Source organism: Triticum urartu, chromosome 4 (genome assembly GCF_003073215.2).
Source record: "Triticum urartu cultivar G1812 chromosome 4, Tu2.1, whole genome shotgun sequence".
Lineage (NCBI taxonomy): Eukaryota > Viridiplantae > Streptophyta > Magnoliopsida > Poales > Poaceae > Triticum > Triticum urartu.
Window position 1 is genome coordinate 572119823 of NC_053025.1, and position 11616 is coordinate 572131438.

The 11616-nt window shown below is 44.9% G+C and overlaps 1 protein-coding gene across 1 annotated transcript; it reads left to right on the top strand.

The window, feature by feature from the left end:
* Positions 1 to 442: 442 nt before the first annotated feature.
* Positions 443 to 9311, top strand: LOC125552776 (transcription factor ILI6). The gene is made up of 5 exons (XM_048716442.1): positions 443 to 641; positions 7057 to 7145; positions 7235 to 7426; positions 7943 to 8600; positions 8921 to 9311. Exons 4-5 carry the CDS (start codon positions 8475 to 8477, stop codon positions 9071 to 9073), a joined length of 279 nt encoding a protein of 92 aa, XP_048572399.1. The 5' UTR covers positions 443 to 641; positions 7057 to 7145; positions 7235 to 7426; positions 7943 to 8474; the 3' UTR covers positions 9074 to 9311.
* The last annotated feature ends 2305 nt before the right edge of the window (positions 9312 to 11616 follow it).

An 11616-nucleotide genomic window follows, 5' to 3' on the forward strand; every position in this document is an offset into this window, starting at 1 on the left:
GCGCACGGCCGTGGCTGCACGCCCGCCGCCGTCTCCGTCCGTCCGTTGGAGGGATGGGGACGCACGCACGCACGTACGTACCCCGTGTGGTGCGACGGCGGTTGGTTGGGTGGGTGGGTGGTTGGGGCGTGGCTCTTGCCTGGTCGCGTTCGCGTCCCACGCGGCTGCGGTCTCCGGCGCCAGCCGCGTGCCGCGATGGGCTGCGTTGAATCCGTCAGCCCCCCTCAAAAAAAAAAGAGAATCCGTCAGCCCAAGCTCCCTCACGCACACACGCGACCGGGCCGCGCCTACGAGCTATAATGCTATGGGCTGCCCATTTCGCCGATTCAAGGCCCATCTTTAATTTGCCTTTAAACTGAACCTTAACGGCCGTCACAAAGCACCTTACCGGCCCATCGAGCTAAGGAATTCAGCCCAGTTTAGCCCAGTTGAAGCCGGCACGCTCCCCACCCCTGGCTTCGTCTCGGCGGAGGGGCGTCGGTGCCGCCGCGCCCAGATCGCCTCCGCAGTTCCGCTCCCTCTCTTCGCTTGTCTCTCTGCCCCTCTGCCGCGAGTGGCGTTCTGTCTCGATCCTATCCAATGGCGCGACCTCCCGCCGCCATCTCCCCTAAAATGTCGCCATCTCCCGCTAGGGTTTCGCTGTAAGTTCCCCCCTTCGCGCAATCTGGTGTTCTTATAAATCGGTGCCCTGCTTTTATTACGGTGGTAAGATATATTTTGCCGCCTAGGATTTAGCTTACTTTTGTGCTTCGCTCGCTAGAGCTACGCCTGTGCTCGCTATCATCAAATAGTCAATGCTGATAATTATGCTGCGGTTACCATTTCCTCGAAATGCTGTTGCTGCGCTTGGATAGTTCCATGCCTAGGTGCTTAGGTGGTTGCATTAATGGCCTATGTTGGTAGAGACACCCTAATTATCAGGATGTTGATCATGGCATGTGCTATTAATAATACAGAAAGGAATGGAGCCCCCAGACCGCTTCATATATTCAAACTGATAAAAGTTCAGTACGAACAGTGAGATGTCCATCCTCGGAAATCAGAAAGGTCTTCCTTGCTAATCGAACGGATCAAGTGCCCTTTTACAAACTCTGGGTGTGTCCACACAAACAAAGGATTCAGGAAACAAAATAAAATAAAATAAAATTGCAGGGCCAGTTTGATCTTAATTGGTGTTTGCGAATGATTGCTTGATCCAACTTCAAAAAGGCTTTCATGTTGTATTAGTGCATTTGTATATCAAATACCTTTTTGTTCGCTAGGGAATCATGTGTTGATGCACTTTTAGTGAGATACGGGCCAGAATGATATATAGTACGAAGCGGAGACTAATCGATATATTCAGACTACCTACCTTTATTGAGGGATGATGTGGAGTGACAGAGTAGGAAACAAAAACTAAATGAGACCGTATAGTTTCTTTATTACTAACCTTACCGTGTGAATTCTGGTTCTGTAAGTGCTATGTGTTTTAACCATGGAAAGATTTAACTATGTTGCTCTAGAGTCTAGATGTTGGGCTGGTACATTTAGCTGAATATTACTTAAGAAGCTATTAGATTGGTAGGTTTAGCTACTGATTTGGAACCTCCCTGACCTGCAGTAGGAAGCTACCACGTGGGTAGATTCAGCTACTGAAACCTCCACTGACCTGCACTATAGATTGCATTTAACAGTGCTGTTGAACCTGCGGTTTAGATGACGGGTTCAGGGAACTTCTTTCTTGTAAACAAATGTAAAGGTTCATTTACTAGTTATCCAATCATTGAGAATCAAGCTTCTCTGATTTTGAATCTGAATATGTGGTAGGTTTCGTGTAAAGGGGAGCTTGTTTGCATGCAGACATACATTATGCTGCAATTATGTCTCAACAAATTTTACCCACTCACAAAACAACATTTGGGACTACCAATGCCATGGCTACAGTATCCCTCTAAACAACACTTCTGTACTTGTTAAATTACTCGAATGTAACTATCCCCCATTTTCTGGAACCAACAATTTTCACATCTATGATCCATAACTAAAAATGCATTAGTAAACTGCAGGGCCATGCTAGGAAATCGGAAAGGTCTTCCTTGGTATGGATGGACCAAGTGCCCCTTCCAAACTCTGGGCGTGTCCACACGAACAAAGCAGTCAAGAAATTTGATATGTCAATTGCAGGGCCAGTTTGATCTTAATCGATGTTTGCAAATCATTGCTTGGTCCAACTCCAAAAAGGCTTCCATCTTCTATGAGTTCATTTGTATATGATCCGCCTTTTTGTTCGTTAGGGAATCATGTTTTGATGCACCTTTAATGAGATACAGGGCATTATGATATATAGTAGGAAGCGAAGACTAAATGATATATTCATACTACCTACCTTTGTTTGAGAGATGCGACAGAGTGACAGAGTAGGAAGCAAAAACTTGATGATATATTCAGACGGCCTAGTTTCTTTGTTACTAACATTACTGTGTGAATTCTAGTTCTGCAAGTGCTATGTGTTTTAACCATGGAAAGATTTAACTATGTTGCTCTAGAGTCTAGATTCTGGGCTCGTGCTTTTATCTCTATGTTAACTAAGAAGCTATTACATTGGTAAATTTAGCTACTGATCTGGAACCTCCCATGACCTTCAGTAAGTAGCTACTACATAAGTCGATTCAGCTACTGAAACCTCCAGTGACCTGCAGTATAGGTTACATTTAACGATGCTGTTGAACCAGCAGTATAGATCATTTCTTGTAAACAAACGTAAAGGTTCATTTACTAGTTATCCAATCATTGAGAATCAAGCTTCTCTGGTTTTGAATCTGAATATGTGGTAGGTTTTGTGTAAAAGGGAGCTTGTTTGTGTGCAGACAGACATTACGCTACACATAGGCTGCAATTATCTCAACGAATTTTCATTCTCTTCTACTCTATTCAGCCTGTACTACCACTCACAAAACAATATTTGGGACTACCAATGCCATGGTTACAGTATCCGTCTAAACAACTTTTGTACTTGATAAATCACCCAAATGTAACTATCACCCGTTCTCTGGAACCAACAATTTTCACATCTCTGATCCATAACTAAATATGTGTTAGTAAACTGAAATGCATGGCTTGGTGAAAACGATTCTTGAATATAGATTCACCTGTTGAACTAGAATTCTCAATCTTGGACCTCTTGATAAACATGAAACCAAATAGATTTTCTAGTCTAGCTATATTTTGCTGTTTTTTTTTAGAAATTTTGTTGCATCAACCCAGTAGCTATAAGCCTATAATCATGTTTACTAGATTGAGTAATAAATTATTGAAGGATACACACATATTTACTGATTAAGTATTTTAGCATGTAAAATATGTATACTGATCGCATCAGAACCGGAAATTGTAACCAAATACTTCAAAGATGTTTGCATATTGATCGCAGATGCAATTTTCTTACTGCTTCTAGAGAAGAACTTTTACCAAGTATTAAGTATGAACCCTTCTGTGTGTGTGAGTTATGATGTAATCTATTTACCTAGCAAAAATAAACTTAAACGGATGAGAGTCGTGGCTCCAATTATTTATGGCCCCCCTTGCCTAATACGTAAACCTTGGCAAAACAACAAAATAATATTAACATATGTGGTGTCAGCACAGGTGCATACTTCATTGTTTATCGTTTTCCTCTAAAAATTGTAATGTGGTTGGAAAGAGTGCGATTTCTGGACCTCCCCCCCCCCCCCCCCCCCGGTACATGCATTTTTGCACGCTTGTTTTTATCAAGAACAACATGCACTTTTGCACGCTTAATTTTATCTGGTCCATCCTAGTTTGGATATTTGAGTTTATGCTCATGTCGTTGGAGAAACTAACATTTGGGAAATTCAGATGGTATTTTCAACAATGAATGGAAGAACCGTACGGAATATTCAGTGCTAGGGTCAGTCGAAAAAAATATTCAGTGCTAGGAGTTTATGTGGTCAATCAACTTGTATCTACGAGACTATTACTATCATGGAAACCATCCTGAGCTAGAACTGGCTACCCAATCGCCTGGAGACAAAATTCTACGATCAGAAAATTAGTACCTCCATTAGGCGATCGTGATTCTCTTTATTGTTTTAACTAAAATTGCTGCTCCCCAGATGAAGCACTACCTTATTTCCATAGTGTTCAACTCGCAGTAGTTTATTTGGCTAAAACAGATACACATGGACCAAAGTTTAGGCATGAATATATGGTGGCTATGATATGCATGGAAGATGGAACTAAGGGAGTTGAACCTTTCGGCGTCGACGTGTGCACTTGCACACTTCCTTTCGCGAACACTATTCCCGAAAATGCCTCCCCAGACCGGCATAATCACTTTGGGTAACCTACACACTGTATTTCGTGTTCTGCAGCCATTACTAGCACATGATTTTTCAGCTTCGTAGTGTCAGTGCGTTCTTAGGTGCCTTTTGGCGGATTTCAACTATTTTCATTTTTGTCCAGTTCTGAATGACTTTCACCTGAAACTCAATACCAGGGTATAAATTTAGCCGATGGTGCCTGAACTAGTAGATGTGCACTGATTGTAGCTTTAGCTTAGAATATTTATTTTAATTTCCTGTTTACCAACCGCCCACCCTAGTATAATCTAGCTTTCAATGATGAGCATGTTGAGGTTCTGCAGCAAGATCTGGATTCTTTTCCTTGTTAACTGAAAACTAGTTATATTGTATCCTTTCGGTTGTTGGGCACTGAGAGTGCTGTCAGAACCTTAGTTTTAATATTTATTAGCAAGTAGGTCTTAGATTTCCTAGAAATAGCCAGTCATCTTGCAGGAGTGTTGAACTGAATACAGCTGACCTTCAGTATCTCCAGATCATATGATTCCCTCTCTTGTGTCAGAGTGGTACCTGTCATTTCATTAAGAACCATGTTAGTCATATAGTGAGTGGAAGCTTCTTGCCTTACAAAATCAACCTTGGTAATTTATTGTTTGTTTTGCCTGTCTACACCTCTAGGCACATTCGTCAGTATGATTTATCTTCATTCAGGATGTCACTACATTGTCACTCTGTTCTGGAATTCACTTGTTCTTTTGTCTAGTAAAGAGTTATTTGCTTGTTGTGGCAACAAGGTGATAATGTAAACTAACTGTGATACATGTAAAGTCTTGCTGACCAGTACGACTCCATCATGTTGTGCGGAGGTCGGTGGTCAAAAGATTATCCAGCTGATGCTCAAATCATTCCAATGTTGAGGAAAGACCAATTTTGGTGGCCAATATTTGCATCTTGCATATTCTTATCGTAACTGAGCAGGACCTGCCTTTTGAGGATCTTTTCAGTATCAGACCATGAGGCTTCATCATTGTCCGTGCTGATCTTCTTTACAAAATTTACCTGGACCTCATGATTCACATATCTCTTTTCAAAGTTTACGCACGAACAAGGTGACAGATCTAAAGTATGTAAGGCATGTGAGGGTCTGTTAATGTAGCGCAATACGATAAGATAATGCATGTGATTCCTAGCATCTGTTTAGCAGGCAGGCCTACTTGGCCTATTGTATAGTACATAAGCAGTACTCTTTGTTTTCTTAATTGGTCAAGTGCAGACTTAAACAAGAGATTGATCTCACTGGAGTGTGTGACCTTGGGTGGAGGGCTGGGGCCAAGGGGTTTCTTCATAAACAATACCATGTCCACGTGATAACCTGTAGGCGTTTTCTACTAATTGGATCCAGCTACATGTGCCCCGTGAGACATGCTGCCATCAAGATACGCCCGGATCATCACCAACTAGCTGGTTCTGATTGGAGATTTGATATTTTATATTGTTTTCTCATCGTACTTATGTGTAAAATGGTCATTTGGGAGTAGCTTACCCTGCAATTGGTATTCTAGGCAAGCTGTATGATGGTAGTTACGCTCAGAGCAGCAGCACCTAATGATCCAGCATTATTGTACTACTGCCAGTGGATCTTGTGAATTGAATATTCCTGAGACAAAGAGAACTTTTAGTGCATGTATATGCTGTGACTGGCTGGCTAATCAGATTGTTATCAGGCTAATAGGATCTTTATTAACCAGCTCGTGCATGTCCGATGTCATTAGTTCGTCATTACCAAATTATCTTACAATACAAGATGCGTTTCTGCTATTATTAAGTTTCACACTAGTATGCTAGATCTCTTGAGCTCTTAAATGGCGTGCATTATCATCGCTGATGGGCAAATTGTGGCATATTGCATTGGAGGGAGTACCTGCTTATAATCTAAGGATTGAAATGATCAATCATATTGAGCTGCCTGGAAACTTTATATGTTCCGCTATGATGTTTTACTATGTTGATAGTTAAACTAGCCACTAGTTTGCGAAAGCTGAGACTTTGCAACTGGGATTTACTTTGTGAGTAGAAATTTGGGCCAAAATGCAATTACCCACATGCTTACATTTTGAGGTTTTGCTGTCATGTTCACATCTTAATACTGTCTCTTAAGCTTCTAGAGGGTACGAAGGGCTAATATGTGTCCTACTAGCTCAGGTGTCAGGTCACTGAAGAATAAAGCTGGCAGTTGCACTATACTTGCTGTACTGCCTGGCTCGTTGCATTGACTGGTCAAATTCCCAATGATTCTTCTGAGTTGTCCAGCAACTCTTTCCTGGAAGGGCAGATTCATTCTACTATGATCTGTATGTAGGGGTGCATTTTGCAAACATATTTGGTGCCATATATAGTCCAATGCATCTACTCTTGTTCCTTACAGAGCTAAATGTTGTGGCTGATACATGGGAGTGTTTTTCCCATAATACAGTCATCAAGTAAAACTATGTTGCAAACTGTGTAAGCCTACATGTATTGATACATTCCCGAGAGTTTGTTGGGAGCTGAAAGGGCATACATGATTCAGATATGCTAATTGGTCATGCTTAATATATTGGAAATCTCAAATTTGCAGAAGGCATTATTGTTTTGTTTTAGATCCTCAGCATTAGTACATGCATACTCTATTGCATATACCAAAACATTGGTTTTTTTCCGGTACTTTCAGTGTTTCTAACTAACTTGTCGATCATTTTCGCTGTCATACTTTTAGGAAGCTTGGCTACATCATTTTATACAAGGTCAACTTGAGCAACAGAACAAGAATGAGAATGACTGAAGTAGGGGAACCAAAGTGTTTCAGTGAGTAATCATTTCACGAAATTGCAAGTATGAATTTATCTGCAACCAGCTCATTCCTTTGTTTCACTCCATTTCTGTACTTGAAACAGTGCACCGATCTGATACATGAACCCACAGTATTGGCCTTGATTCCGCCTGATAATGTGTGGGTGTAATAACACTTGTCAATGTGCCCCATACATGTATTGATTATCAGGCGCCGCAAGACATGGGCCGTGGGTGCCAAATGATCGAAGAGACCAGTCAGCATCATGACACTGCTGAATCTGATACACTGTGAGGTATTCAGTGCCGGAAATATCTATTAACTGATCGGTTTGGTTCATGCACTCATGTTTCAGCAGTTGTGCATGGTATTAGCTATATTTTTATAAGTTACGATGCAAGAGCAGATTTTCATAAGGAGCAAAGCTGAGATTGCTAAAATTTCTGATCTGACAGGATAGATATGTAGATAGGAATTAGGAAACTGTACAAAAATGTCACCATAATTACATTGTCTAGGAGGCACTTGCGCATCTATGGAGTAGTGAGTAGTGACTGGAATTCACCCGGTATCACTGTTCCTCGGGGACCTAGTGTTTGCGGAGACAAGAGATTTGTGCTTCATGCATGGGTGTACACTGAACCCTAGACATGTCCAAATAGAGCCGCAAACAAAGCCATCTACCAGTAACTGTAGAGCCACTGTTCTTATTTCATACAAATATTGAGTACATAATGTGGGGGCAAGAACAATAAACCCACACATATTTTGGCAGTTCAAGTAACATGGCATGTGTTTCTCCTTCTGACAGTACTGGCCTCCAAGTCGTCTCTCCCACCAGCACTTCATCCCCTGTTGTTCAAAGCTTCCTCCCACTTGCAGCGGCGATGCACGAGTAGCATGAGACTCGCACAAGCTCCTCAGTATGGTCTCTCTCCCTCTCTCTGTCTCTCTCTTGGCAGTTCCGCTTTCAGTTTAATACTTCCTGCATGTGACTGCCATTTGGACCATAGTTTGGTTTTGTCCCTATAGGTCAGGGTCTTGTACTGGGCTGAGCGCTGTGTAGATCAGAAGAAGCTCACTTCCTCTTGCCTGCCCTTTGGGTTTCTCGGTTTGCAGCTGCCACTATTTAACACCCTAGTAGCCACTCATTTCTTTCTCCCATGCACAACTTGTCTTCCCTCTCTTCCAACACCACTTCTTCTTAGTTCCTCTCCGTCCCTGTCTGCCACCACTTCTGTCTCTCAAACTTGTCTCACTCCAACCATAAACCCTCACTGTCTTGGGCTCTCTCTGCCAAGCATCCAATTCCTAAGTACATCCGATCACTCACATTTGCAGTGATGTCGAGCCGTAGGTCAAGGTCAAGGCAGTCCGGCTCGTCGAGGATCACTGACGAGCAAATCAGCGACCTTGTCTCCAAGTTGCAGGACCTCCTTCCCGAGGCGCGTCTCCGGGGCAATGATAGAGTACGTAATCATTCATCATTGGCATTCTCTCTTTACATGCAGCAAATGGTAGCTCTAGAAATTATGGTTAGACTCTTCTTCTTCACACACAAAGAAATTGGCCACTGCTTTGTTGTAGTTACGACCTATTGCTTACGGTTCAATTCCTTGGGTATATTATAAAGCCTAGTAGATGATGAACTAATCAGCTATGTCTTCGACAATCCTACAATTGCATGCTCTTCCGACGCTTCAACTTTCTGCATTAGCTATCATTAACATTATAATGATCTTGACCTGACAGCAGACCCGTTAATTTCCCTTTGGTTCCCCAAATCCAGGTGCCATCTTCAAGGGTGCTGCAGGAGACGTGCACCTACATCAGGAGCTTGCACCGGGAGGTGGACGACCTGAGCGAGAGGCTGTCGGAGCTGCTGGCGACCTCGGACATGAGCAGCGCGCAAGCGGCCATCATCCGCAGCTTGCTGATGTAGAGCCAGCTCCCATGCAGTGCGCAGGCGCCTCGTCGCTGTCTTGCTGAGCGCACAAGCCTGAATTTGAGCGTTTGTAGCCTAGGGAGCGATCTTTAATTAGTACCGGAGTTGCAGGTTACCTACTTAATCCGCGTGTGTGCGCTGTCGTCGTGTCATCATCGTCTTAATCAGGCCCATCTTTTTTGTGTGTGTACTTAAATCAAGTCGTTAAATCAAACCCCGCCCGTGGTTGGTGCAAGTTGTGCTCTCGCGTGTCGTTTCTGTGTGATGTGCTGCTTCCAGTGGCGTCGCAGCGCCAACTCGAAGTGTTGCTATGCTTGGAAAAAAAAAGACACTCGGAAGCGTTGCTTGCTGCCTCTTTTGGCACAAGAGGATTCATGGGAGCTGTCCTCTTCTGGGCAGCAGCGTGGTGGTCGCTGATGAGGGCAGATTCCTCTCGCTCTCCCTTGCTTTCCAGATCTCGCAGCTGCAATTATCAGGACTTCGCAACCGACAGTTCCGCGCTAACGAATCCAAGCACAGGTCGTTAGCCCGGCCTGATGACTGATATGGCAACGTCTGCTTCCTGAAGGCGATGATGCATCTAGGAGACATGAGCAGTGACAGTTGACGCTCGGTCAAAAAACTACGGTAGATTTAAAGTGACACTGGCCGTGTGAATGAACCTGTCGATTGACCGCAGACGGACGCGTTTTGAATGACACGATAAACCACAGTAGTGGGTGGGACGGGAGGGGGGATCCATTCCTATAATAATATGTCGATATCATTTTCAATGGGAGCCTACAGGATTCTGCTGTCGTCCGCGCTTCCGGCGTCGTCCCATGCCTAGCACAGCACCGGTTCCACTACTTGCTCGTTCCCGCGAGTCAATCCTGGCTAAGCTAGGTACTAGTAGGAGCTAGGAGCGGTATCCTATGAAACTCCCAGTTCCGCCGGCCACTTCTCGGCAACTACCGACTGTGCTCGGCGAAGCAACCACCGCCTCCACCTGGAGTAGCATCGACCAGAGGAGAAGGAATAGAAAAGGGAACATGGTCAGGCGAGGTGCGCAGGACACGAGCGCCTAGCGCGAGCTTCGATTCCGCACGGTGCTGGAGCTCGTGGTGGCACGCGTGTCGCACCGGTATCAAGAGGAACTTGTTGAGCAGCTGTATCTTTTTCTTCTTTTGATTCGAGTGAAAGCGCAGCTGCAGATACAAGAGCCTCCCACGTCACGCTGGTTGTCGAAGTTTTTATTTTAGTTCCTGCAGATCCATCGATAGATATAGAGTATTAAGGGCATCTCCGAACATCGACCCGCAAACCTACCGTATCCGTTCGGACCGTGCTGTCCAGACCGCAAAAGCCATCCAATACGATCCAGACGTGTTCTTTTCCGCAAACCGAAGACAAACAGAGGGATGGGGCTTTGCAGGAGTTCGGACACGCGAAACATCGCTCTCTGCCCCCTCCTCCCCGACTCATCCAAAAGGAAGGCGGAGCCCGCGCTTTTGAAGCATCCCACATTGTTTCCGTGTCAAAATTCCCCATTCTCTTCTTTCATCCCCCACCGCTCTCTGCCGAATTCCCGCTCTTTTCTCCCACCCTCTCCTTTCTTCCGTCGTCGCCGACATTGGAGAACCTGTTGGAGATGGAGCCGACGGAGGTGCCGGAGGATCCGAGCATAACGCTTGTCCGGAAGATCAGCTCGGCGACACGACAAACTCGCCGCGTCAAAGCAAAGGCCACAAAGGAGGAAAAACTCAAGAAGCGGTTGGCCGCCGGTGGGCCTGGTGGTGGCGTTGGGCGTGGAGGTCATGGCGGACGAGGCGGTCTTGGCTTCCATGGCGGGCGCCGCCAGAAGGGCACGCCCACAGTACAGACAGCGCCGCGGCCGGAGCCTTACAAGCCTCCGTACTACTACGCCGCCAAGTAGCTCGGAGCCCCCACCGATACGGTGCTTACATCGTCGACGTTAACGTCACGCCGCTCTTCTCCAAGTATTCCTCATCGCAGCTCGTCCGGGCACAGACGGCGGGCCGAGAGTAGATGGGTGCCCGCACGCTGTTAGCTGCAATGCCTAGAGCATGGGAGTCAGGGTACGACGCTGACAAGGAGATTCTCGACATCATCCATGATGGAGGCGAGGGAAGAGGAGGGGCCTATGAGGACGGACATGTGGAAGACTCAGATCCCACCCAGTCCGACAACTACCAGCAGCAGCAGTCCTACATACAGACACTACTAGGGAAAAGCCTAGCAGTAGTGCGGGTCTAAGGGCTATCACCGCGCTACTGATACGACGCTACAACTAACGCTTAGCAGTAGCGCGTTTCTTCCCACACTACTGCTATAGCTACTTAGCAGTAGCGCTAAGTGGCTTAGCAGCAGCGTTTTCCTGTTTAACGCTAAAGAGTGTTACTACTACATTTTCACATATCTTTTTTTGCTATGTATTTGCGATGTTTTTGAACAGATTTTATACAGTATTCTACTCATATCATAAACTGGCAATATGCTCATCATATCATACACATAATAGTCTCATCATATCATCCAAC

Coding starts and splice junctions, on each gene's coding strand:
- LOC125552776 (XM_048716442.1), top strand. CDS start 8,475: ATGTCGAGCCGTAGGTCAAGGTCAAGGCAGTCCGGCTCGTCGAGGATC. Junction 8,601..8,920: donor GTCTCCGGGGCAATGATAGA/GTACGTAATCAT, acceptor CCCCAAATCCAG/GTGCCATCTTCAAGGGTGCT.